This window comes from Solanum dulcamara, chromosome 6 (genome assembly GCF_947179165.1).
Source record: "Solanum dulcamara chromosome 6, daSolDulc1.2, whole genome shotgun sequence".
In the NCBI taxonomy this organism is placed as follows: Eukaryota; Viridiplantae; Streptophyta; class Magnoliopsida; order Solanales; family Solanaceae; genus Solanum; species Solanum dulcamara.
The window spans coordinates 10,452,380-10,480,062 of NC_077242.1; the positions used below are offsets into that span (position 1 = coordinate 10,452,380).

At 34.2% G+C, this 27,683-nt stretch overlaps 3 protein-coding genes across 9 annotated transcripts; 2 read left to right on the forward strand and 1 right to left on the reverse strand.

Moving 5' to 3' along the window:
• The first annotated feature begins 1,922 nt into the window (after positions 1-1,922).
• LOC129893427 (uncharacterized) lies at positions 1,923-7,690 on the forward strand. Of its 2 annotated transcripts, XM_055968956.1 has the most exons (4): positions 1,923-2,162; positions 3,145-3,234; positions 6,770-6,823; positions 7,296-7,690. In XM_055968956.1, exons 2-4 carry the CDS (start codon positions 3,220-3,222, stop codon positions 7,626-7,628), a joined length of 402 nt encoding a protein of 133 aa, XP_055824931.1. In that variant the 5' UTR covers positions 1,923-2,162; positions 3,145-3,219; the 3' UTR covers positions 7,629-7,690. The 2 variants fall into 2 exon arrangements, with proteins under 2 accessions (XP_055824931.1, XP_055824930.1); XM_055968955.1 differs by lacking the exons at positions 1,923-2,162; positions 3,145-3,234 and adding an exon at positions 6,048-6,460.
• Positions 7,691-8,229: 539 nt separating this feature from the next.
• On the forward strand, positions 8,230-16,293 carry LOC129891904 (uncharacterized). The gene is made up of 7 exons (XM_055967386.1): positions 8,230-8,566; positions 9,907-9,970; positions 10,109-10,220; positions 10,584-10,664; positions 11,073-11,201; positions 12,210-12,299; positions 15,837-16,293. Exons 4-7 carry the CDS (start codon positions 10,644-10,646, stop codon positions 15,966-15,968), a joined length of 372 nt encoding a protein of 123 aa, XP_055823361.1. The 5' UTR covers positions 8,230-8,566; positions 9,907-9,970; positions 10,109-10,220; positions 10,584-10,643; the 3' UTR covers positions 15,969-16,293.
• A 476-nt stretch (positions 16,294-16,769) lies between these two features.
• Positions 16,770-20,626, reverse strand: LOC129891903 (uncharacterized). Of its 6 annotated transcripts, XM_055967382.1 has the most exons (6): positions 20,443-20,625; positions 19,995-20,217; positions 19,094-19,809; positions 18,783-18,971; positions 18,106-18,247; positions 17,538-18,027 (listed from the first exon to the last, which is right to left on the reverse strand). In XM_055967382.1, the coding sequence occupies exons 3-6, from the start codon at positions 19,766-19,768 to the stop codon at positions 18,020-18,022; spliced, it is 1,014 nt and encodes a 337-aa protein (XP_055823357.1). In that variant the 5' UTR covers positions 19,769-19,809; positions 19,995-20,217; positions 20,443-20,625; the 3' UTR covers positions 17,538-18,019. The 6 variants fall into 6 exon arrangements, with proteins under 6 accessions (XP_055823358.1, XP_055823360.1, XP_055823357.1 ...); XM_055967383.1 differs by lacking the exons at positions 17,538-18,027; positions 18,106-18,247 and adding an exon at positions 16,770-17,058 and having other exon boundaries at positions 20,443-20,620; XM_055967385.1 differs by lacking the exons at positions 17,538-18,027; positions 18,106-18,247 and adding an exon at positions 17,007-17,093 and having other exon boundaries at positions 20,443-20,624.
• Between the last annotated feature and the right edge of the window lie 7,057 nt (positions 20,627-27,683).

The window sequence follows — 27,683 nt, forward strand, 5'->3', positions numbered from 1 at the left end:
TGATTAAAATCAAGAAAAAGAATATTTTTTTTAGATAATAACTATAATAAAAGTGATCATTTGAGAAATCAACTTGTGAAGCAATGATCTATATTAAAAACTCACAAGACATAATTCTTGGACACTTAAAATTAAATTATAATACTTTTATAATTATTGCTCCTACAATAAAAATAGTTTTTAACGACAATAAATATGCACATTATCAAAAAAAAGCTAAAATTGTTGTCGATGTTAATTAATTGTCATTAAATTCAATATTGCTAGAATGCTAAAATGTAATTATGCTTTTAAAAAAATATATTTAATAATAATTAAATTTTTATTATTAATTAATTATTGCTAAAGCTCATTTTTGAGATAATGTGCTAAAAATGCCTTTCAATTATATATTTCAAAATAGTAAAGCATTCAACGAAGTCAGAAATGACAGAAAGCTTTTAAAACTTTGTAAGGTTCTATATTTTTCACCCACACTAAATTTATTGGGATAATAATTCTTTTTTATCCCTTAATTATCGGCAAATTTTTGATTTTTCTTCTTATAAAAAATTTATAGTCAATATATTTAATTTTTAATTAATTAAAATATATATTTTTAATTCTTATATATAAGAATTATAATCATATTTAATTATTTTTAGAGTTATATTACTCACATATAGAAGCTCCCCCATCCCATCCCACCCCTCCGCCCTAGACCCTTCCCAAGAAAAATGTTTTGGTAGACAGACCATCTCATATTTTAAGAAAATATGATGTAGATAATTTTTTTTAACGTAATTTTATGAATTAAACATGTAATTTATAAATCATATAGAAATAATTTATTATTACTCTAAGGCTTTACGTCGGTTGAAATAATTAAACCGAGCTTAAACTCTATAAATGAACTAGTGAGACTATACTAAAGGTAACAATTTGAACAATGATTAAGCTAGATTAATATAAGGTGGTCTTTTAATAAAGTGGTGAACCCTGGGTCCCTCATGTTTGTTTAATTTTCAAATCAGTCTGAAAATTGAGCCTTTACATAATGACAAAAAAGCTTTTGATTAGGGAACCTCTTTTTTTATTATTATTTTCTCACTCCGTCGTATTCGAAGTCCACATTCGGAGTCGGATTAAATTAGAATCACACATCGCAAGATTTATTTAAAGATTGCGTTTTCAATAAAAAAAAATTTATATTCAAAGCTTGAACTTAAAATCTTTGGTTAAGGGTAAAATAATCTCATCATTACTTACGTTGTTAAACATAAATTGAAGGTTCCACCGAGATTTGATTAGGGAATTTGATTATTAAGGGATCTCTAATTTCTTTATTGAATTGAAATCCTCATCCTAATCATCATGCTTCTATTGCACATGCTTAATTATCTTAATTTTCTTTTGCGCCCTTTTACAGCTTTTTCTCTCTGGAATAATAGACTCACAAATCACAAAGAAAAGTTCCACATTTTGTTTGTGGTGAAGGAGAGCATATGAATGTCTTGTTTTGTTGACATTTTTAAAAATTGAAAAAAAATAAAAACTAAATTGAAAAGGGTCTAAGCTTCTTTTTGTGATATACTATCATGGAGTTTTTATTTTTATTTATAGTGGACGATCTTTTATTTGGAATAAACTTACAAAAAAATGCTAATTTTAGATTTTTTATTTATTTTTTCACGTGATGTTTGATATTCATATTGGTCCAACTAAATTCGAATTCGTGTCAAAAAATTCTACATTAAAAGGTTAAACACTTCCTAACAAAGCGACTTAGTACAAAGTGCTAATTCTAGATATAAACAATAGCGTATCTAATTAGGTTTTCCCAGATATTATATAGTAAGTCATTTTCAATAAACAAAAAGTAAAAAGTAAACAAATAAAAATATATCAATGACTGTGGTTAAACAATGAGTCCTTTTCTATACTTTTGCTCCCTTTTGTCCATCTTTAGGATGATTTTGCCTATCACATAACAGTAGTCTGCACTAACTTCATTAAAGAAAGAAAAAACAGTAGTCTGTACTCACTTTCTGACTGCCTCTTCCTTCTTCTGACGTAGGAACAAGCAGCCAAGGAAGCATCATGAGTTTATTTTAGCTAACTGTCCAGAGGATGTACAGAAGTTTGCTGCTGCTACTGCTGCTTCTGTTGCAAAATCAAAAAAGGTGATACTCCGAACTTATGTTGAGTTTGTTACCTGGTGATAACTGATTCTTAAAGTTTCAAATTGAGGAACCCAGAAACTATAAAGAAGGGAAATTTTGTTGATGTTGGTGGTAGTTAAGAATTTGATATTTGTTAACATATTCAACTCCGCAAATGTTTGAAAATGACTTGTGTTTTCTCTTATGGTTCTAAGAACTCAGGGATTGGGTACATGATCCGAAAGTGAGACAAAACCACATTTTTTTTAATGGTCAAACTTTTGAGATTGTTTCCAATACTATTTCACGGGGAGGAATAAGGGATATTTTTAGTTTCTTAGTAAGTTCATAAATGTTAACTGCTAATTTTGTCTGTTTGGATCTTGTCAGTTATCCAACATTTTTACTCATAATATAATACAAAGGAATGGCAAGATTGGTCTGTGGTTGTGCTATTTCTTATCTTCTTGATAAATCAAATCGTCTATTACCCTAAGATGGTACCAAAAACTTACATTTCCATCTGCAGGACTGGCCTTCCAAATTTCTACCCAACTGTCTCTTAACATTTTCTTTACACCTGAAGTATCAAAAAAATACCAAAGAACTCCTAGTCCCTTGTAATAGATTTTCAATTCCTTCAATATTGATCTATTCCTCTCTCCTTCTCTTCCCAATAGCGCTCCTCTTCCAACTCGCTAGGCCTCTTCATCGAAAATGTATTAAATACCAATTCTACGTTGAAGGATGAGTAAATAAAACGCCACAAGCCGGTGAAAAGTAGGTTGGATTTGTGTCTTCCCCTGTCCACCTTTCTTGAACTTGCAACAACTGACTACACATGTTCTCTCTTCCTTAAGTTACTTTGCCACAAGAATAGTACATGCATGTGACCTATCACCAAAAAGAAAAGTTGTGTGCATGCGATATTTCTTATACACAGTACTTGCTCTAGAGGCCTTGTGGAATAAGCTTACACTTTGCTTTATGGTATCATCTGCAGGAAAAACAACAGAAAAGGGCTACAGAATTGAAAAATTATGGCCCCGCTCAAACCGCTACAGAAGCAACAAAGCAAATGTTAGCTAAAAAGGTATGTATGATAGAGGAGAGAAATGTACAATCTTTAACATTCTGTTTGCAGGGATCTATGTGTTCTGGAAGCTTCTTACTGTTTCCTTGTGTTCCGTATCCAAAAGCTATAGTACTTAATGAATTACGAACTGGGAAACTTACGTAAATGTACACTTGGCCATTACTAACATGGCCGAAGTATACACTATCAATACACTTCGGTTGTATATGTAGTGTATAGGTATGCATATATATATGCATAGTATATGTATATTTAGAATAAAGCATACATTATCTATACACTCTGTACATATTTTATAAACTGGATGTCCGTATGGTATTTGATTGTAATTTTTCCTTGCCAATTTGTAGATTATGTATCTTCATTGTTATTTGAAACCATAATTTCTAATATCTTCTGGAACCTAGGAACAACTTCTACAGGCCCATGTTTAGCCTCTACAATATGGTTATATTCACTAGGACAAATGAGAGAGATTTGGAGTTTTGTAGTTTTTGAGGAACATATCTTTTTGTTCATTTGATCCACAAAATATCAAATTGTTTCTTGGAATCCTTTATTCATTTGTATGTAATGCAGTTTCGATTAGTAGCTTCTTTTTCCTTGTAATTTATCCGAAGAAAATTTAATGAAAATCCATACCATAATAAAAGACATAACATGCTAGCGAGAAGTTCTCTTTCAACATTTGGTGTTGACAGAATGTGCTTGAACAAACCGAAGTGGTTACAAAGGGTGTGTATATCCGATCTCAACTAGTATCCCTGATCAAGTTGTAGTTGAGTGATTGATTCTTCTCTTCCGTTACTTGTCTTGCTTGCTTGTTCATTTTCTTCTTTTGGGCAATGCTTCGTCTTCCTCCAACTGTAAAAAGGAAGTGTCCCTTTGAGATTATGCAACTTCTTTTCTTTGTCCCTGTACATTGATTCGAGAATAAGCAAACGTAATTATGGGATGTGAAAGCACTACAGTGCAGACAATTAGAAATATCTGATGTTGTGGTTCACAGGATTCTGCTTTCAGGTGATACGGGTACTGGCTTATGGTGGTAGAGATATTGGATATGTTTTCTCCAAAAGACCAGTAGCTTTCAAGATAAGATGGAAATTGCATCGAAAAAGATGGGTGAAAAAAAAGGTAAGGCCTCTCCCTACTACCTACCATGGATTACCTCTAGGCGCATCGAATAAGGATCTTGGTATTTGGAATCCGGTCATTCAGAGGGTAGAGAAGAGGTTAGCAGAAAAGCTACTTATCCAAAGAACGCAAGGAAGTTCTTATTAAGAGCCGCACTTTATCAAATATCCCTACATACTGCATGTCCTTATTCAATGCACCTACCACTGTGATAGGTAAGTTGGGAAGGTTTATTTTCCTATGGGATGCAGCGGATGGGGAAAAGAAGTTTCAATTAGTTCGATTGGAGACTGTGATATCTCTTAAACGGTGGGGAGGACTCGGCGTTAAGGATTTGAAGGTCCTTAACAAAGCACTTTTGGGTAAATGGTTTATGCCTTTCAGGTGTGTTGTGTGGAGGAATATAATGAAGGGTTGAGATGATTTCAATGATAACATTACTTTTAAGGTTGGGGATGGAGTAGAGTTAGCTTTTGGGGGAAAAAGTGGTGTGCAGGTTTGGTGCTTAAGGATGAATTCCTGATATTGTACAAAGTCTCTTGTGGAAGTTGTCTGTTCAGCAAGTTAGGGGGGGCACAAGGGGATGAGACTTTTTGTGACTTAAGGTTTAGGAGGAATTTTCAGGATTAGGAGGTGACCAGGTTTCAAAGATTGCTAGTTTTACTTCAAAAGCAATGCGAGCCAGTTGGCAGACCTAATGCTTTGAGTTGAGAGTTGGGAAATAACAATATGTTCTCAGTTATGTCCTTCTATGAAAAGCTTCTGGTTAGAGCAGAGGTTTAGTTATCCACATATCTCAGTTTGGATTCCTAAGATGCCTCGTGCCGAGGAAGGTGTGCTTCTTCGTATGGTTAGCTACTAGAGAGGTGTTTTTGACTACGGAGAATCTTAGGAGACGAAAGGTTATCTTCTTGAGTTGGTGTTTTCTTTATTGGGAGGCAGGTGAAGTCGTGGACCATATTTCATTACATTGCAAATTAGCTACAAGCTTATGGGAGAATATCCTTAGATGGTTTGGAGTTTCTTGGGTAATGTTAAGATCCTTAAAGGAGTTGAGGTTCAAGGCTTGGAATGTTACCGCTCTTGCTTTAATGTGGGTCATTTAGGAAGAGAGAAATAGGAGAGCTTGTGAAGGGGCGGAGTTGGGCGGAGATGAGCTTTGCTCAACTGAGGAGTAGTCTCCGATCCCTTATTTTCTTTTGATTCGCCCATGTAGTTCCTGTTTGAATAGAGGACTAGGTATCTTTTGGAGAAAACCATATTATGTAGGTTTCTCCTCGTTTGGTATAACACTTGTATATGGCCAAAAAAAGAAATAGCAAATTCTAATTAAGTGTGAAGGGAACTCATTCATTCCACCAAACTCCTTGGTCGTGACTTCTCATTGTTAGGCACAAGGGCAGTTCCAGAATTTTAAGAAGACGAGTGCACTATTACGACTTGTGAATTCAGGATTTAGCTTTGACTTGTTTAATTTTTGGGATCTTACTATTGAACCCAATTCACTTCTGAAATCATAGACCCAAAATTTTTGTTTTAAATCTTAATTTTTACACGCGGGCGCACACACACGCATATATACTCCCGGTAGGAAATGTTGGAATCTAGGCACGACATCTATTTGATTGTGCTATAATATCCTCCACTAATACTAGTTTTAATAGAGACTTCTGATTTACTTATATAAACTTTTATGATGAAAGGAGAATGGGTTTTCCATATGTCACTTGGTAATTTTGAAAGAATAAACTAAACAAAAAAAGAAAGAAAATTACTTAATTAAAACGCAAAAAGGGACACCAGACATACCCATCTCATTGGTGGGGCCAATTGTAAAAAAGAAATTAAAAAAACATCAAGACAAACATGGGATTCAAACACCCAACCTCACCTATAGAGGTGCACCAGTAACAATTGGATTATTTGTATCTTTGAACTTTGGTTAAATACTTCTGAAAATATATAACATTGTTATACATGGTCGCGACCCTAGAGAGGAGAGCATGGGTGCACATGAACCCATGCCTCCCACATAGATCCACCAGTTGTTATGCATCACTTTGCTGGTCTTAGATGCAAACTTACAGTATGTTTCAATTATTTCTTGTTGAGTGTTTGTTTGTCTCAATTTCAACATTTTTGTTGCTTTTGGCCTGAGTTTGATAGAGTTTAGGGATTGCAAATGAGCGTGCAAGTTCATTTACCTATATGATTATGTAACTACGAAGTTCACAAAAAAGTTCTAGTTTCTTCCCATTAGTCTCAATCATTTTTTGGGCTCTTTGTCTTATGTTTGTATTGTGTAGTATATCTTTCTTTTTGCGTGAAACAATATTCATCAGATTTATCGTTTGTGTTATTTTCCACTTACGCTGCTTTATAATATGTGATGCAGAGGCTGAGCTCTAAGATCAACTACGATGTGCTAGAGAAGCTTTTTGATGATTCTGTATGTGCTTCTCCTACTCCAAAAAAAATCTTGAGAATTCCTTTATACCTTCTGTTGTTACTTTCAATTTTGCTCTGATGTCAATTCCTTTTGTGGAGTATCGTTTTCTTTTTTCAAAAAAATCTTCAGTTTTGACTTATTAGGAAAAACATATATACAAAATTTTGGGTGTTGGGGGTGAGATGGAACTGAGTTGCAGTTTCTTGAAAGGGAGAAATGTATGGTTTATCTTTAGTTGAGCTATGGATTTTCTTGTGATTAATATAAAAAGATTTGACGACCAAACATACTCATAAAATTAGGAAGAGATATAAGAAACCTTGAAATCACAAGTCCTAGTAGAAATCAGAATTTCTGTAGCACTCTGAAATTTTATAGTTGCAGGTATTCATCTGAAGGACAAATTACACAAATCTTTGCTTTATTATTGTCATCTCCATATATATAACTCATGGTCATATTAATCATGCAGGCAACTGAGAACCCAAAGAAAGCTGGAACTGCGTACGATTCAATGGATGATAATGGGGTAAAGAGCGACAAAATTGATCCTGAAGTAGATGAGACTTACGAAGAAGCATTTGGCAAGGATGTGCATTACGGTGAGATGTTGGAGGATATGGCTATGATCAACACTATGATTTGGATGATTATTGAATTAATCTGCATTTCATATGGCTGGTTTCCCCTTAGAAATAGAGGATACAAGATGTCAGCTAACACATTTTCCTTCACTTGTATTAGGAATTGTATGGCTTTGATAGCTAATTGCATCTCAAAGTTATTTTGTTTTAAATATCATTGATTCATTTATTTCCTGTGAACACTTTCCATTGCTGTAATGTTAAAAAGTGTGTATCAACTTTACTTGTGAGAGAGTTCCGTTCTTTCTTAGAATTAACGTTTGCATGATTGAAGTTGAATCTGGTGTTCTGCTGTGTGTGATAAGGAATGTGCCGCCAAGACTTAAAAGGTATGTTTCAAACGTGAAGGGAGCCCTCCTTTTTCGAGCCTTTCCAGTTTTGTAATGTTAAAACTCCATTTTAAATCTGGAGATCTTAATCAGTTTTTCCTTGCTGCTGAAAGCTACTTGACTCTGAAATATGCATCTTTTCACAAAGGAGAAGAAAAGTATAAAGACCGGAGAACCATTATCTTCCACAATATGCTAATAATCGAGTAGGTTTGTTGAACTTTTTATAACTCAAAAAACACTACCTTCCTGAAAGGATTCTTCTTTTATAAAGGGGCAGCCCGGTGCACTAAAACTCCCGCTATTCGCAGGGTTCGAGGAAAGGTCTGAGGAAAGGTCTGACCATAACTGTCTATTGTACGCAGCCTTACCTTGCATTTCTATCAGAGGTTGTTCCCAGACTTGAACCCGTGATCTGATTGAAAAATATGAGCGCTAGTGATTTTAATTCAAAACTAGTGTATAATGAGCTCACCCTTCTATACTTCTCTACTTAAAGACAAAACTTTCAGGTTACTAACAGGGCTTCTTTAATGCATTCAAAGTGGTAATGTTGTATATTCATAGTTTTAACGGAAAGGAAGGACTCATTTTGCTAGCGTAGGCAACCCTATCCAAGATCAAGAAATCTTTTTCATCGAACTAAAAAAGTAAAAGTGGCGATGATCCAAATACAGAACACAGCGAACCAAGATGCTGAAGAAATTGCGGGGGATCCAAGTTTTCCCATGTCCATCCAGATGGAGAACAATGTCGGCGAGTATTTAGAGGTACTCCTCAGGGCTGTTACTTATCCAAAGCATTATTACCTTGTAGTCATGAAGTAGAATTTTATGCTTTCAAGAAAGCTTTTGACTTCTGGAAAAGACATAGCTCAAGTTCTGGAAATTTTAGGATGGAAGCATAGATTTGAAAGAAAAGAATTGGCATTTATGATAAAATAGAGTAGGGGTAGGAAGAAGAGGATTTCTTTGTGGAGGCTGGGTTTTCTTGGGATTGATTTCCAAATTATGAGCTTGCAAAAGGAACTTAAAAGCACAACCTGCAAAAAGATAGATATTGTGTGTTTCATACAACATCTACTTACGAAAGTTAGATGAGCCCTCGTAGTTTCGTAATGCATCCTTTCCACCTCTTTAAGGGACAGTAAAGGTTTATTCTCTGTCACTTACTTGTATGGTGATGATCTACTTGTTATTAAACAATATTTGATCTTATAATCATTGTTCATATGAGTGATCTTGACTGTATTGAAGAATAAAATGAGTTTGATTGAAAAAAAATAAGTGACCCTGAGATAAGCTGCTGCACGTGAATGGGTGAACTGTATGATTGTTGTAAACCTGCAAGAGCTACCTCATAATTACTAAGTAATGTGGATGTCGTGCTTTGGCAAAATATCCTTTCAGTAGGCTCATAATACTTCCCTTTGTTTCTGGATTTCTGAAGATATTAAGAACTTAATGAACTTCTAAGTTCTAAACATCTAGTTACCTAAATATAGAAACCAAAACTATGTTGAGATGCAGATTCATGAATTCAAAAAAGGATGTAGAATTCTGATAAATCTTTGGGTTGTAACGACATTTTAATGAGGTAATGTAAGAAATCTGTCGACTAGACTTATCTTTGGCACATGTATCCTTTCAGTTCCACAAATTTGTGAAAAATAAACAAAAATCATTTAATGCAAGTTGAACTGCAGAAATCCAAAAGAAGCCTATATCTTGGTATTCTTGTTCCAGTCTGCTATTTGTCATATTATGCCTTAATATAAGCTTTAGTTAGTAAAAAGTGTGTATTAGTTACACAAATGGGAAATGTCTACTGGAAAAGAGTCCTCATATTTACTTACCTCAACCCTATCTCTCGTTGAGCAAATCAATTATTCTGCGTAGCCAATATGAATTACTCTTCTGTGAGATAAATCTTTGTAATGCAGATTTCCCCTTTTGACTGTTGTAATTTGGTCTGCTATTTACTCATACTGATACTAATACCATGTTCTTGAGTTTAGGTGTTTATTGGAAATATGTCGAGTTTTGCTTGCTTTCTGAATAATGCCTTATCGTTTATATGTTGTCTTTTTTTTCTTTTGGTTGATGATCAGCCTGAAAAGGGAGGGAACACCCAGTGTGGGAAAAATGTGCATAAATCAGGATCTGAGCAAGTTGGTAAGCATTTATTTTCTTCAGCAGCTATAATTTTGAAGAATCTTAGTCTTGGATCAGGACTAGAGGATTAAGTCACTACTCTACATTTTTCAAAAAAAGAAGAAGAAGAAAAGAATGTCACTTTTCTCTCAATTGCAGGGGCATTCTCAGTGGTTAAAACTGATCATATTGCGACTCCTGATACATTACATGAAATGGATGGTATTGATCATGATGAATCAGAGAACTTTCCGATATCGATGATGCAGAGGTGTGCTACTTCTTTGATGTTTGTAAAATCTAGTAGGGATAATTCCACTGCTCACATTCCTTACGTGTTTTCATAAATTATCTGTCAGTCTAGATGCAAAAGCTGTGATTTTTTCCAATTTCATCCTTCTCTTCGTCATGTGATACTTAGCAAATCATAGTATGATACCCACCCGACCCTGCTTTCATCCTTTGCTTAGGAAACATCATCCATAATAAGGAAAGTAACATGTAACAGATACTGGAAATTAAGTAATTGCTCGTTGAAGAATTTTATAATGGTATTAGTTCTACATTTACGGGCATGTATTTTCTGGTTCACTAACTTGTCATGCCTGTTACCTTATACCTGCATTGTTGTCAGGTTGACAGTTATCTTCACAATGAGCAGGAAAAGCACTACAAGAAGATCATTTGGGAAACAATGAACCGAGAATATCTTGAGGTGATTTTTTTTTTTTTTTTTGCATGAATCCCCATGTGAAGTCGGTATGTAGATCGCAAGGTCCTATAGTGGTCTTAGGATTTATTAGTGCTTAAGAAGTACTTGAATGAACACCTCTGGTTCTTGAGATTACAATTATCAGTTATAATGGGAATCTTGTCATGAATTTAGGATAGATTAATTTCCCTTTTGTTTTCTTAATTAAGGTTTTTTGATGATTTTTTGTATTTTCTACTAAGTTGACTGTGGTTAAGCAATGAGTCCTTTTCTATACTTTTGTTCCCTTTTGTCCATCTTTAGGATGATTTTGCCTATCACATAACAGTAGTCTGCACTAACTTCATTAAAGAAAGAAAAAACAGTAGTCTGCACTCACTTTCTGACTGCCTCTTCCTTCTTCTGACGTAGGAACAAGCAGCCAAGGAAGCGGCTGCATTAGAAGCCAAGAAGCATCATGAGTTCATTTTAGCTAACTGTCCAGAGGATGTACAGAAGTTTGCTGCTGCTACTGCTGCTTCTGTTGCAAAATCAAAAAAGGTGATACTCAGAACTTATGTTGAGTTTGTTACCTGGTGATAACTGATTCTTAAAGTTGCAAGTTGAGGAACCCAGAAACTATAAAGAAGGGAAATTTTGTTGATGTTTGTGGTAGTTAAGAATTTGATGTTTGTTAACATATTCAACTCCGCGAATGTTTGAAAATGACTTGTGTTTTCTCTTATGGTTCTAAGAACTCAGGGATTGGGTACATGATCCGAAAGTGAGACAAAAACACATTTTTTTTAATGGTCAAACTTTTGAGATTGTTTCCAATACTATTTCACGGGGAGGAATAAGGGATATTTTTAGTTTCTTAGTAAGTTCATAAATGTTAACTGCTAACTTGTCTGTTTGGATCTTGTCAGTTATCCAACATTTTTACTCATAATATAATACAAAGGAATGGCAAGATTGGTCTGTGGTTGTGCTAATTCTTATCTTCTTGATAAATCAAATCGTCTATTACCCTAAGATGGTATCAAAAACTTACATTTCCATCTGTAGGACTGGCCTTCCAAATTTCTACCCAACTGTCTCTTAACATTTTCTTTACACCTGAGTTTCTTAACATTTTCTTTACACCTGAAGTATCAAAAAAATACCAAAGAACTCCTAGTCCCTTGTAATAGATTTTCAATTCCTTCAATATTGATCTATTCCTCTCTCCTTCTCTTCCCAATAGCGCTCCTCTTCCAACTCGCTAGGCCTCTTCATCGAAAATGTATTAAATACCAATTCTACGTTGAAGGATGAGTAAATAAAACGCCACCAGCCGGTGAAAAGTAGGTTGGATTTGTGTCTTCCCCTGTCCACCTTTCTTGAACTTGCAACAACTGACTACACATGTTCTCTCTTCCTTAAGTTACTTTGCCACAAGAATAGTACATGCATGTGACCTATCACCAAAAAGAAAAAGTGTGTGCATGTGATATTTCTTATACACAGTACTTACTCTAGAGGCCTTGTGGAATAAGCTTACACTTTACTTTATGGTATCATCTGCAGGAAAAACAACAGAAAAGGGTTGCAGAATTGAAAAATTCTGGCCCCGCTCAAACCGCTACAGAAGCAACAAAGCAAATGTTAGCTAAAAAGGTATGTATGATAGAGGAGAGAAATGTACAATCTTTAGCATTCTGTTTGCAGGGATCTCTGTGTTCTGGAAGCTTCTTACTGTTTCCTTGTGTTCAGTATCCAAAAGCTATAGTACTTAATGGATTACGAACTGGGAAACTTACGTAAATGTACACTTGGCCATTACTAACATGGCCGAAGTATACACTATCAATACACTTCGGTTGTATATGTAGTGTATAGGTATGTATAGTAAATGTATATTTAGAATAAAGCATACATTATCTATACACTCTGTACATATTTTATAAACTGGATGTCCATATGGTATTTGATTGTAATTTTTCCTTGCCAATTTGTAGATTATATATCTTCATTGTTATTTGAAACCATAATTTCTAATATCTTCTGGAACCTAGGAACAACTTCTACGACGATAGGCATAAAGGCCCATGTTTAGCCTCTACAATATGGTTATATTCACTAGGACAAATGAGAGAGATTTGGAGTTTTGTAGTTTTTGAGGAACATATCTTTTTGTTCATTTGATCCACAAAATATCAAATTGTTCCTTGGAATCCTTTATTCATTTGTATGTAATGCATTTTCGATTAGTAGCTTCTTTTTCCTTGTAATTTATTCGAGGAAAATTTAATGAAAATCCATACCATACTAAATGACATAACATGCTAGCGAGAAGTTCTCTTTCAACATTTGGTGTTGGACAAAATGAGCTTGAACAGACCGAAGTGGTTACAAAGGGTGTGTATATTTGATCTCAACTAGTATCCCTGATCAAGTTGTAGTTGAGTGATTGATTCTTCTCTTCCGTTACTTGTCTTGCTTGCTTGTTCATTTTCTTCTTTTGGGCAATGCTTCGTCTTCCTCCAACTGTAAAAAGGAAGTGTCCCTTTGAGATTATGCAACTTCTTTTCTTTGTCCCTGTACATTGATTCGAGAATAAGCAAACGTAATTATGGGATGTGAAAGCACTACAGTGCAGACAATTAGAAATATCTGATGTTGTGGTTCACAGGATTCTGCTTTCAGGTGATACGGGTACTGGCTTATGGTGGTAGAGATATTGGATATGTTTTCTCCAAAAGACCAGTAGCTTTCAAGATAAGATGGAAATTGCATCGAAAAAGATGGGTGAAAAAAAAGGTAAGGCCTCTCCCTACTACCTACCATGGATTACCTCTAGGCGCATCGAATAAGGATCTTGGTATTTGGAATCCGGTCATTCAGAGGGTAGAGAAGAGGTTAGCAGAAAAGCTACTTATCCAAAGAACGCAAGGAAGTTCTTATTAAGAGCCGCACTTTATCAAATATCCCTACATACTGCATGTCCTTATTCAATGCACCTACCACTGTGATAGGTAAGTTGGGAAGGTTTATTTTCCTATGGGATGCAGCGGATGGGGAAAAGAAGTTTCAATTAGTTCGATTGGAGACTGTGATATCTCCTAAACGGTGGGGAGGACTCAGCGTTAAGGATTTGAAGGTCCTTAACAAAGCACTTTTGGGTAACTGGTTTATGCCTTTCAGGTGTGTTGTGTGGAGGAATATAATGAAGGGTTGAGATGATTTCAATGATAACATTACTTTTAAGGTTGGGGATGGAGTAGAGTTAGCTTTTGGGGGAAAAAGTGGTGTGCAGGTTTGGTGCTTAAGGATGAATTCCTGATATTGTACAAAGTCTCTTGTGGAAGTTGTCTGTTCAGCAAGTTAGGGGGGGCACAAGGGGATGAGACTTTTTGTGACTTAAGGTTTAGGAGGAATTTTCAGGATTAGGAGGTGACCAGGTTTCAAAGATTGCTAGTTTTACTTCAAAAGCAATGCGAGCCAGTTGGCAGACCTAATGCTTTGAGTTGAGAGTTGGGAAATAACAATATGTTCTCAGTTATGTCCTTCTATGAAAAGCTTCTGGTTAGAGCAGAGGTTTAGTTATCCACATATCTCAGTTTGGATTCCTAAGATGCCTCGTGCCGAGGAAGGTGTGCTTCTTCGTATGGTTAGCTACTAGAGAGGTGTTTTTGACTACGGAGAATCTTAGGAGACGAAAGGTTTCTTCTTGAGTTGGTGTTTTCTTTATTGGGAGGCAGGTGAAGTCGTGGACCATATTTCATTACATTGCAAATTAGCTACAAGCTTATGGGAGAATATCCTTAGATGGTTTGGAGTTTCTTGGGTAATGTTAAGATCCTTAAAGGAGTTGAGGTTCAAGGCTTGGAATGTTACCGCTCTTGCTTTAATGTGGGTCATTTAGGAAGAGAGAAATAGGAGAGCTTGTGAAGGGGCGGAGTTGGGCGGAGATGAGCTTTGCTCAACTGAGGAGTAGTCTCCGATCCCTTATTTTCTTTTGATTCGCCCATGTAGTTCCTGTTTGAATAGAGGACTAGGTATCTTTTGGAGAAAACCATATTATGTAGGTTTCTCCTCGTTTGGTATAACACTTGTATATGGCCAAAAAAAGAAATAGCAAATTCTAATTAAGTGTGAAGGGAACTCATTCATTCCACCAAACTCCTTGGTCGTGACTTCTCATTGTTAGGCACAAGGGCAGTTCCAGAATTTTAAGAAGACGAGTGCACTATTACGACTTGTGAATTCAGGATTTAGCTTTGACTTGTTTAATTTTTGGGATCTTACTATTGAACCCAATTCACTTCTGAAATCATAGACCCAAAATTTTTGTTTTAAATCTTAATTTTTACACGCGGGCGCACACACACGCATATATACTCCCGGTAGGAAATGTTGGAATCTAGGCACGACATCTATTTGATTGTGCTATAATATCCTCCACTAATACTAGTTTTAATAGAGACTTCTGATTTACTTATATAAACTTTTATGATGAAAGGAGAATGGGTTTTCCATATGTCACTTGGTAATTTTGAAAGAATAAACTAAACAAAAAAAGAAAGAAAATTACTTAATTAAAACGCAAAAAGGGACACCAGACATACCCATCTCATTGGTGGGGCCAATTGTAAAAAAGAAATTAAAAAAACATCAAGACAAACATGGGATTCAAACACCCAACCTCACCTATAGAGGTGCACCAGTAACAATTGGATTATTTGTATCTTTGAACTTTGGTTAAATACTTCTGAAAATATATAACATTGTTATACATGGTCGCGACCCTAGAGAGGAGAGCATGGGTGCACATGAACCCATGCCTCCCACATAGATCCACCAGTTGTTATGCATCACTTTGCTGGTCTTAGATGCAAACTTACAGTATGTTTCAATTATTTCTTGTTGAGTGTTTGTTTGTCTCAATTTCAACATTTTTGTTGCTTTTGGCCTGAGTTTGATAGAGTTTAGGGATTGCAAATGAGCGTGCAAGTTCATTTACCTATATGATTATGTAACTACGAAGTTCACAAAAAAGTTCTAGTTTCTTCCCATTAGTCTCAATCATTTTTTGGGCTCTTTGTCTTATGTTTGTATTGTGTAGTATATCTTTCTTTTTGCGTGAAACAATATTCATCAGATTTATCGTTTGTGTTATTTTCCACTTACGCTGCTTTATAATATGTGATGCAGAGGCTGAGCTCTAAGATCAACTACGATGTGCTAGAGAAGCTTTTTGATGATTCTGTATGTGCTTCTCCTACTCCAAAAAAAATCTTGAGAATTCCTTTATACCTTCTGTTGTTACTTTCAATTTTGCTCTGATGTCAATTCCTTTTGTGGAGTATCGTTTTCTTTTTTCAAAAAAATCTTCAGTTTTGACTTATTAGGAAAAACATATATACAAAATTTTGGGTGTTGGGGGTGAGATGGAACTGAGTTGCAGTTTCTTGAAAGGGAGAAATGTATGGTTTATCTTTAGTTGAGCTATGGATTTTCTCGTGATTAATATAAAAAGATTTGACGACCAAACATACTCATAAAATTAGGAAGAGATATAAGAAACCTTGAAATCACAAGTCCTAGTAGAAATCAGAACTTCTGTAGCACCCTGAAATTTTATAGTTGCATGTATTCATCTGAAGGACAAATTACACAAATCTTTGCTTTATTATTGTCATCTCCATATATATAACTCATGGTCAGATAACACATTTTCCTTCACTTGTATTAGGAATTGTATGGCCTTGATAGCTAATTGCATCTCAAAAGTAATTTTGTTTTAAATATCATTGATTCATTTATTTCTTGTGAACACTTCCCATTGCTGGAATGTTAAAAAGTGTGTATCATCTTTACTTATGAGAGAGTTTCGTTCTTTCTTAGAATTAACCTTTGCATGATTGAAGTTGAATCTGGTGTTCTGCTGTGTGTGATAAGGAATGTGCCACCAAGACTTAAAAGGTATGTTTCAAACGTGAAGGGAGCCATCCTTTTTCGAGCCTTTCCAATTTTGTAATGTTAAACTCCATTTTAAATTTGGAGATCTGAATCAGTTTTTCCCTGCTGCTGAAAGCTACTTGACTCTGAAATACGCATCTTTTCACTAAGGAGAAGAAAAGTATAAAGACTGGAGAACCATTATCTTCCACAATATGTTAATAATCGAGCAGGTTTGTTGATCTTTTTATAACTCAAAAAACACTACCTTCCAGAAAGGATTCCTCTTTTATAATTGAAAAAGAACTGAAATGACATCCCCCCATACTGTGTAAAATATACAAGAAATATATGAAACAAGATAAAAGGATTACTATTAAATTTCGTCTTTTATCTGTGGCAACCTAGAGATCTCATCATCTCAGCACTTGAACTTGATGAAGCTTCTTGCATTGTATTTCTTCCTTTGAGCAGCCTGTGATAAGTGAATCAGTATATGTAAGAACATTCCTTAAAAAAATACAAATTCCTTAAAGAAATACTTTTAGAATGGACAACATTCTGAAATTTTTCTTTCTAAAATATAGAGGCAAGGAGAGATGAATAAAATAGTAAAAGAGGAAAATGGAGCAGTTTGTAACAATCACAGTAACAATTCCACAAAGGAGTTGTAGAAACAAGAAACTCTTTTAACTCCAAATCAACCCAATCTGTCCTCCTTTCTTTTCCCTTTTATTTTTCAGTACATGCATGGATACTCTTTATAGAGAACAAGTATTGATATTTTCTTTCAGAACACCAGCCAAGTTGAATCTGAGCTCAAAATTAGGTAATATATGTAAAAGACTAAACCCAATTGACGGCATTTCGCTGATTTGGTTATGTTCCACTTGCGTTCACGCACCTCTAGACCCTCCAAACATACTAGCAAAGCATTTTTTTAAAAATAAGAAATCAATCAATTTCCCCAATAACATTATCTAGTGCTACCACAAGAATAAATGTTAACAACTAATGAGTCCGTACATCTACTAGTAACTACACAACAATGAGGAATAAAAAGAAAATGAGATTTAAGACCTCTCCTTTTTCAATTTAAGACCTTACCATATTGACTATGTCACATTAAATTTGGCAAGGTATTAACCATTTCTACATGTTATATGCTTGTTCTTACATCAAGGTTGACTGCTAATTCACCTCGACAATCTCTAGAACCCAGAGGGCAGTTCAAAATCCACAAATGGGAGTATGTATTTGTGAACATGACAAAGTAGGAGAGGATCTCAAGTACACACTTCAGGAATCTTCTGCATTACAATCTGCTTATATTTTTGTTTCCTCTCCATTTAGTACCCCGAGTGCTGCATCCTGATCACATTATTAGAACATTGATAACTTTATGGAAGCATTAAAATCACATAACATGTGACACATTAATTCCCTGCAAAAGTTGTGGACTTTCGGTTAACGGTTGACAACTGTGAGGGATCGGGTCAAATAGTTTCTTTGGTGTACTTACGAGATCCCTTCTTGTATAGAGGATTGGACCTCTTTTGTGAGAACCATATCTGACGTAGAGTCTCTTCTTTTGGTATATGACCATTGGCTTGTATATGGAGTCTCGCCAATGTTAATAAATTATTTACCTTACCAAAAAAACTCTGGAATAAAGTGGAAAAAAAAGATTTGGATTAATTTTTCGGTGTTGATATTACCTCTTTCTTTTCAATTGTCAAACAAAAAGATTGATAAAAAAATTCTCTAACTGGAATCATGTTAGGTGTAATTCACGATTATTGCGTACGCAAGATGAGTCATTCTCGATCGTCATTGCTCATTACCACACACTTTGGTGTTCCTTCTCTGGACTCTCTTTCTCTTGTGTAGTTGAAGGTAGAAAGTAACTACTACTGCTGGAAGCTCACAGGAATAACTTCAAAAAAATATTACAATTTTCTTTTACAACCCTTTTTATATAAAAGGTTCCCCTCATAGTTACACATGCGATTACCATTGTTAATAAGATTAGCTTTGAGTCCTTTTCAACCAAAGATGCATATTCAGAAGGATTTCAACTTAAGGTAAAAATAAATACAATTAAGATAGAATAGTCATATTTGCTAGTTCATTGCAATCTTCGGCACTCTATTAAAGGATATATCAGAATGTAAAACAATTTTTTTAAGCAGTTCATACCTTTCTCATCTTTTCCAATACTGAGTCTTCAAATTTCTGGTATCCAGCACCTACAAGATTACTCAAACTTGGGCCCTCAGATTCTCCATTTTTCTCAGTGTTAGAAAATGGAGATGGCATTGGAGGTTGGAGAGGCACAATTAAGAGAGGATTTGATAGATCCCCCAACACATTTCCACGCGAAGCTTTCTGAAAAAGAAAAAAAAACATCACTGATGTATTACAAACAATAGAGATGATCAATTAAAATCAAAACTCAATTTCATTTTTTTTAAATCAAGAATCAATACTCAATTTCATAAAGTACTCACAGCTGCATCCTTAGATGACATGACAACAAGAGCAGAGCCTTTCTTCTTAGAGCTCTTGATTACTACATCTTCAACCTCACCAAACTCACTAAACAATTCTCTAAGTCTTTGGGCAGTATAATCTTCATCGATCTTCTCCCAAGATACCTTAAGCACCTTTTCCTTGTCTACACTACTCCCCTTGCCTTCTGCACTACTCTCCTTAGCTCTAGCATGTGCCTCTTTCTGTGAAGGATCTATAGGAGTAAACACTTTCTTTGAATGCATTGCACGAATTCGGGCAATTTCCTCCTTAAGTTTTCTAGCAATTTGTTCCTCTTCTTCTCGAGCTAGAACACTGGCATCAGGTGAAAAAGCAGCACGCTCTCTTGCATCGAGATCTGACATCATCTTTCTACGCTTTGAATCGTGTTGTGATTGGCGTTGGATCTTCTCACGTTTCACACGAAGTAGATCATCAAATAACTTCCTAGCTTTCTCATCCTTGAGAATCTCGTATGATGTCTTCAGCTTTTGAAAGTTCAAGTGAGCATTTGGGTCATCGGGCCTCTTGTCTGGATGCAACTCTAATGCTTTCTTCTTATAGGCTTTAGATATGTCTTTCTCAGAAAATTTGGTCCCTTCCACACCAGAGGGTAAACCCAAAGCAACATAATGATCAACTTCAATATCCATTTTCTACCTGGACTTTGAACTGAGCTACTAATTCAAACCAGCTGCATAAAAAAAATTATGAGATTCAAACTACAAACTCAAATAAATGACAATCGTAAACTTTTCAAGATAGACTTTAGCTAAATAAGGATATCAAAGAATCACCAGTAAGTAATGGAAAAACCCTAAGTTTTTTTAACAAAAAAATCAATTTCAGAGAATGACCCAGAAAAAAGCAAAAACTCACCTTCTATTAGAAGTCAAAGATGGATTGGAGGTTGAAGAAACAGGAGGAGAGGCGGCGCCTCCACCACCACCACCACTTCCTCTCCCGCCGCGGTGCTGATTAAAGCTACCGGATCGGCCGGTTCTCTTCTGAGACGACTCGCGAGTGTCAGACCTTGATTGATTGTAGGACATAAATCCAAACCCTAGAAAACCGCTTTGCTGTGTTTTTTTTAATCTCTATCCTACAACAAAACAGATCCACCAATCAATCAATCAAGAAAAGGAAAAAAAAAATCAAAACTTCCATCAGAAATCATAAATAAAAAATCTCAATAATCAAAATCAAAGAAACCCACTTCAATACAAACCCCAATAAACAAACCCAAACCCGATTCTCGAGTTCTCACCCGACCCACCCACTCAAATAACAAACCCTAGAAACAGTAATAGTCACAGTGGCTGCTTACCTGAAAAGAAAAAAAGAGTGCCGAACTTAGGGTTTCAATGAGAACGATGATTGGTGCAAACCACGACCACAGTGCAAACGAAAAGTGAGGAAGAGGAAGAGAAAGGAGAAGAATGAGGGGAAAAGGGTAATGTGTGTTTGTTGGTAAAGGGTTAATGTTTATACAAGAGAGAATCTACACAAATTAAATCATTTATGAGGAAATATTAAGAAAAACTATCTAACCCAAAAAAGTATATTTATATAAAACTTTTTTTCCTAGTTCTTTTTGGTATGAGAAAAAAATGTTTAATCACACTCAAAATTATATTAAGCAATTCATTTATTTATTTTCGAAAATAGTCTCTCTATATATTAGGCAATTGATTTATTTTTTTACGTAAATAGTCTCTTTATCTTTAAAGATACAAATAAGAATGAGTACAATATTATATTAAGCAATTGATTTAAATTTTTTCGAAAATAGTTAATCTTCAAAGATACATATGAGAATGAGTACAATATTATATTAAACAATTGATTTAAGTAAAGTACATCAAGGACGAGGATGGTCAAGTGCTGGTACAGGAATTCCGCATTAGACAGAGATGGCAGTCATACTTTCATGAACTCTTGAACGAAGGAGGGGACAGAGACTTTGTGTTGGGAGACTTGGAGCACTTGGATAGGCGTCGCGACTTTGGGTATTGTAGGAGAATAAAGGTTGAGGAGGTTAAGGGAGTTGTTAGTAGGATGTGCAGGAGAAAAGCGACCGGACCTGACGAGATCCCTAGAAAATTTTGGAAGAATGCAGGTAGGGTAGGATTGGAGTGGTTGACTGCGTTGTTTAATGTCATTTTCAAGATATCGAAGATGCCGGAAGAATGGAGGTGGAGTACAATGATTCCCGTGTACAAGAACAAAGGAGACATTCAAAGCTGCAACAACTATAAAGGTATCAAGTTGCTAAGTCACACTATGAAAGTGTGGGAAAGGGTGATGGAAATGAGGGTGAGGAGAAGTGTGTCTATTTCAGAGAACCAGTTTAGATTCATACTGGGGCGCTCTACTACAGAAGCCATACATATTGTAGGGAGACTGGTGGAGCAGTATAGGGAGCGGAAGAGGGACTTACACATGATATTCATTGACCTAGAAAAGGCCTATGACAAAGTGCCAAGAGAAGTCCTATGGAGATGCTTGGAGGCGAAAGGTATACCCGTGGCATATATTAGAGCGATTAAAGACATGTATAATGGAGCTAAGACCAGGGTAAGGACGGTATGAGGAAACTCGGAGCACTTTCCTGTTACGATGGGGTTGCACTAGGGATCAACTCTTAGCCCGTTTTTATTCTCCCTGGTGATGGATCAATTGATGAGACAAATACAAGGTGAGGTGCCTTGATGTATGTTGTTCGCGGATGACATAGTCCTGATTGATGAGACTCGCAACGGAGTTAACGACAAGCTGGAGGGCTGGAGACAGACATTGGAGTCTAAAGGATTTAAATTGAGTAGGACCAAGACAGAATACTTGGAGTGCAGGTTCAGTGGCCTGCCGAGTGAGGCTGAAGGGAAAGTGAGGCTTGGTACCCAGGCCATTCAAAAGAAAAGAAGCTTCAAGTATCTTGGGTCTATTATGCAGGAAGATGGGGATATCGACGACGATGTTTCTCACCGTATTGGTGCAGGGTAGATGAAATGGAGGCTCACCTCCGGAGTGCTGTGTGACAAGAAAGTGCCACTAAAACTCAAAGGCAAGTTCTACAAAGTGGTGGTTAGACCGACTCTACTGTACAGGGCGGAGTGTTGGCCAATCAAGAAACTTCATGTTCAAAAAATGAAAGTAGCGAAAATGCGAATGCTGTGGTGGATGTGTGGGCACACTAGGATGGATATAATTTGGAATAAAGATATCCGAGACAAGGTGGGAGTGGCATCGGTGGAGGACAAGATGCGGGAAGCGAGACTGAGATGGTTTGGGCATGTGAAGAGGAAAGACACAGATGCTCCAGTGCGGAGGTGTGAGAGGTTGGCTATGGACGGTTTCAGGAGGAGCAAAGGGAGGCCGAAGAAGTATTGGAAAGAGGTGATTAGACATGATATGGCACAGTTGCAGCTCACCGAGGACATGACCTTAGATAGGAGGTTGTGAAGGACTCAGGCTAAGATAGTAGGCTAGGTGGCTTATCTTTTCTCCATAGTAGTCGTAGTTTTGCTCATTTGTTTATTAACATTTGATTTCTGCATTTGATTACTGCTTTCATTTGTTGGTCCGGTTTACATTGGATATCCTATTTATCTATAGTAGTTAATGCTCCTTTCTTTCCGGTCTTTCCTACCCTAACTTTCTCGCTCTCATTATTCATATTTTTATATGGTTTTCGATATGTTTGGCTCTACTGACCTATGTCTTGTTTTCCTTGTTTTTCCTCTCTTGTTCTTCTCTCTTAAGCCGAGAGTCTTTCGGAAACAACCGTCCTACCTTTCAAGGTGGGGGTTAGGTTTGGGAACACTCTACCCTCCCAGACCCCACATGATGGGATTATACTGGATTTATTGTTGTTGTTGTTGAAAGTAGTCTCTCTACCTTCAAGATATGGATAAGAATGAGTACAATATTATATTAAGCAATTGATTTAATTTTTTTTCCAGAAATAGTCTTTCTACCTTCAAAGACACGGATAAGAATGAGTACAATATTATATTAAGCAATTGATTTAAATTTTTTCGGAAATAGTTTATCTACCTTCAAAGATACAGATAAGAATGAGTGCACACCATACTTTAAATATCTTATTTGTTTGATTATACTTATTATATTATTATTTATTTATTATCTTAATTTTTTTCAACACGTATTGTGAAAAAAGTGACACGACTTATCATTAATAATAATTTGTCTGATACATTATTTATTTCAAGATTAAAATGAGAAAAAAAGAAACACATAATACATAAATGGATACTCAATTGATTGGCAAGTAAGCACTCCAACTGTAACAATACATATTTAAACATCTTAACATAGTGTCGACTAGCAACTAAACACTCCAACTTGTTTTTATTGTGTTTTAGACACTTGATGCTCATGTAGCATATAAATTTTTGGAGGTATCTAGGAGATCATTTTGAAAGTTGGAGTGTTTTACTGACACAGCAAAGACACGTTATGTTGTTTAGATATGCATATTCAAAGTTGGTATATTGAATTATCAATTGATATCAAGTTTGAATGTATAATTATGTATTATGTCAGAAAAACGTAGAGAAGTAATAATTAGGAACTTTCATTCTCTTGTTTGATTTATCAAGCAATGACGAAATTAGAATAAATTATTTATTTCAGTAGAGAAAAATATTTATTCACACTTGATTTTTATTAACTAGTTGATTTTTTCTTTGGAAATCAATCTATTTATTGTCATAAGTTAAAGGTAAAATTATGTACACACTACCCTTTTAGTGTCTCACTTTTACAGAATAAAAGTAAAAGTAAGTCGTGAATAATAAAAATAAAAATAACGTTATTTAGCCACAGTTTAATCGTGGCTAAATAGAGATAAACCGTGACTAAATAGCAAATTTGGCTATATTTTATCTTATTATTTTCTTGGCTATAATGTTTATAAGAGAAAAAGGCCAAAATAGTTCCTTATCTTTGTGTTAACACTCGAAGTTATCCTTGTGTTTTCACATGGAGCACTAATAGTACTCATGTTTGCAATATTTGTGCAATTTTGGTCCTCCCCCAAACTTTTGCCTATTTTTAAAAATTAATTTTATCCACAATTTTATATATGAAATGTTCAATCATCTTTTTATATATATTTACTAGTAATAATAACTTCACGTGAGAGAAGATAAGAAGAAAAATACCTTATTCTATTCAAAAGGAATATTATTGTAGCTAAACTAAGAAAATCTTGACATATAATATTGCAAGAAAAGATTTTTTTGTACTATTACGCGTGAAATAGACGTGATGAACCTCTCGAATTATAGCTTCAATAATATTTTTATTAAAAGAACAAGGTATTTTTCTTCTCACCTTTTCTCACATGAAATTATTACTTCTACTAAATATATAAAAAGACAATTGAACATTTCATACATGAAATTGTGGACAAAATCAATGTTAAAAAATAGGCAAAAGTTTAGGGGAGAATCAAAAGTGCATTAATATTATAACCATGAGGGACTATTAGTGCTTCATATGAAAACTCAGTGATGAAAAAAACTTAAAAATGATGACTTTGAGTCTTGACCAAAAAATAAGATACTATTTTGATTTTTTTCTCTTTATTTGTTAGATGAATTTTCTTTCAAACACATGAAAATTCTGACATGCTTTTGTAATAAGTGTGAGCGTGACATACGTTACCACTAATTATAGTTTGTCTAATGCATAATTCATTTAAAAATTAGATTGACAAAAAAATATATAGAAAAGTAAAAATTAGAAAATTTTCTTCTCGTGATTGATTTATTAAGCAATGATGAAATTGAAAAAAATACTCATTACAATAGGGGGAAAATATTTATTCACACTCGATATGATATTAAGCAATTGATTTATTTTTTATCGAAAATAGTCTATTTATCTTCAAAGATAACGGATAAAAATGAATACACACCATACTTTCAATATCTTACATGTACAATTACACTTGCTATGTTATTATTTGTTTGTTAGCTGGATTTTTCTTTCAACACACGTTGTGAAAAACGTAACACGCGTTATTACTAATAAAATTTGTCTAATGCATTATTTATTTAAAAATTACAATGAGAAAAAAAAATCACAATACAAAAACAGACAGTCAAATTGATCGTAGTTGGCAACTAAAAACACTCCAGTTTTAAAAGCATACGTCTAAATATTTCGGCTTTGTCTCAACTAGCAACTAAACATTCCAATTTGTCTTTGCTGTGTCTCTAGACACTCGATGATGATGTGGCACATAAATTTTTAGAGGTGGTGATCATTTTATAAGCTTGAACATTCAACTAATACAATGAACATAAGTTGTTGTGTCTAGATGTTCATATTCAAAATTAAAATATTTAATTATTATTTGAGTGTATGATTATGTATTAAGAAAATACAGAGAGATGTAAAAAATAAAAAATTTCCTTCTCTTATTTGATTTATTAAACAACGGTGAAAGTAGAAAAATACTTATTACATTAGAGAACAATATTTATTTACACTTTGATTTATATTAAATAGCTAAATCTTTCTTTCAGAAATAATTTATTTATTTTCATAAGGTAGAAATAAGATTGTGTACACACGACCCTCTCGTCACTTATAAAATTATATTGGATATGTTATTATTTATTTGTTAGATGAATATTCTTTCAACACGCGTTGTAAAAAGTGTGACACACATTGTGAAAAATCTGACACGCATTGTGAAAAACGCGACATACGTTACACTAATAATAGGTCGTCTAATCCATTATTTATTTCAAAATTCGATTGAGAAAAAAGAAGGAAGAAACACAAGTAATCCCCCTTCCCCTTAAAACTATGCTCGAAATCTCAACGACACACCTAAATTTAACTAGGTCGAATTAGTCCCCTCAAACTCATATTTCTGTATTTTCGTGCATTTTTTATGCTGACATAATACCTTCAATCAAGTAAGTTGGTTGTATTGTGTAACACATGCCACCACATGTTTATTTTTATTTTTATTTTTTAAAAAAATATTCTTATTTTCTTTGCCTTGTATTTAAACTTCTTATTTTTTCATTTTTTTACCCTCATTCATTTTTTTTCTTTTTCCTATTGAATCTATTTATTCTTTCTATTTTACTTGCTTTTTCTTTTGATTTGATTTCAAATATAATTTCAAATGTATTGTATTTTTAAAATAACTTTATTTTGGATTGATATCAAAATAAGTGAAGAAAATTAAATAAAATATTAAAAAATAAAATTATTGACCAATTAAAAAAGGACATGTGTCCAATGTTGATCTAACTTTTTTCATTTTTCTGCCTTTCAGTTGCCATATATTTGATATGTTATTTATTTGCTAGTTAATTTTTTTAACGTGTGTTGTAAAAAGGTAACATGCATTCCCACAAATTAATAATAGTTTATCTAAGCACTATTTATTTAAAATTAGAATGAGAAAATAAAACGCATAATACATAAACAGACGCTCAATTGAACGTACTTTAGAAGTACATATCTAAACACATTAAATTGGTCTTTTCTAGCAACTAAATACCTCAACTTGACTTTATCATGTCTCTATACACTCAATGATGATGTGACACATTAAATTTTGAATGGGTCTACATGATCTTTTTGTAAGTTGGAGTGTTCAACCGAAATAATGAAGATGAGTTGCGGTGTTTAGAAGCGCATACTCAAAGTTGAAGTATTGAGTTATCATTTAAGTCAAGTTTGAGTGTATATTTATGAATTATACCAAACAAACATAGAGAAGTAAAAAAATTTAAAAAATCTTCTCTTATATGACTTATTAAGTAATGACGAAATTAGAAAAATACTTATAACAATAGAGAAAAAGATTTTTTCACACTTAATTTATATTAATAACTAAATTTTTCTTTCAAAAATATTCTATCTATTTTCATAGGATAGGAACAAGATTGTGACACACCATCCTCTCAATATCTCACTTATAAAATTATATTGAATATGTTGTTATTTATTTATAAGATAAATTTTCTTTCAATACGCATTATCTGACACGCATTGTAAAAATGTGACATACATTACCACTAATAATAGTTTGTCTAATGCATTATTTATTTAATTAGATCGAGAAAAACAATGCAAGGAAAAACTTAGAAAAAGTAAAAATTGAAAATCTTCTTCTTTTGTTTGATTTTTTAAGCAATGATGAAATTGAAAAAATACTTATTACAATAGAGGAAAAATATTTACTCACCCACGATATTTAATTAGGCAATTTATTTATTTTTATCTTTTTTTGAAAATACTTTTTCTACCTTCATAAGATAAGGGACAAGATTAACTAGACATTACTCTCCCAATATCCTACATTTAAGGTTACATTTGATATGTTATTATTTATTTGTTAGCTTGATTTTTTTTACACGCATTGAGAAAAACGTAACACGCATTGTTGACACCTAATTTTGGCCTGACTTTTGTAAAATTAATAATTTTAATTTTTAATTCTTTAAATAATTCAAAATACATTTTTTCTTCAATTTTAGAATAATTTATAGATAATTATTCTTATTTTCAAAC

Coding starts and splice junctions, on each gene's coding strand:
- LOC129891903 (XM_055967381.1), bottom strand. CDS start 19,768: ATGGATATTGAAGTTGATCATTATGTTGCTTTGGGTTTACCCTCTGGT. Junction 18,972..19,093: donor TGTCATCTAAGGATGCAGCT/GTGAGTACTTTA, acceptor TTTCTTTTTCAG/AAAGCTTCGCGTGGAAATGT. Junction 18,248..18,782: donor TATTGGAAAAGATGAGAAAG/GTATGAACTGCT, acceptor ACTTTATTCCAG/AGTTTTTTTGGTAAGGTAAA.
- LOC129893427 (XM_055968955.1), top strand. CDS start 6,425: ATGCATCACTTTGCTGGTCTTAGATGCAAACTTACA. Junction 6,461..6,769: donor GTCTTAGATGCAAACTTACA/GTATGTTTCAAT, acceptor TATGTGATGCAG/AGGCTGAGCTCTAAGATCAA. Junction 6,824..7,295: donor AGAAGCTTTTTGATGATTCT/GTATGTGCTTCT, acceptor TTAATCATGCAG/GCAACTGAGAACCCAAAGAA.
- LOC129891904 (XM_055967386.1), top strand. CDS start 10,644: ATGAACCGAGAATATCTTGAG. Junction 11,202..12,209: donor CTGTTGCAAAATCAAAAAAG/GTGATACTCAGA, acceptor TATCATCTGCAG/GAAAAACAACAGAAAAGGGT. Junction 12,300..15,836: donor AGCAAATGTTAGCTAAAAAG/GTATGTATGATA, acceptor TATGTGATGCAG/AGGCTGAGCTCTAAGATCAA.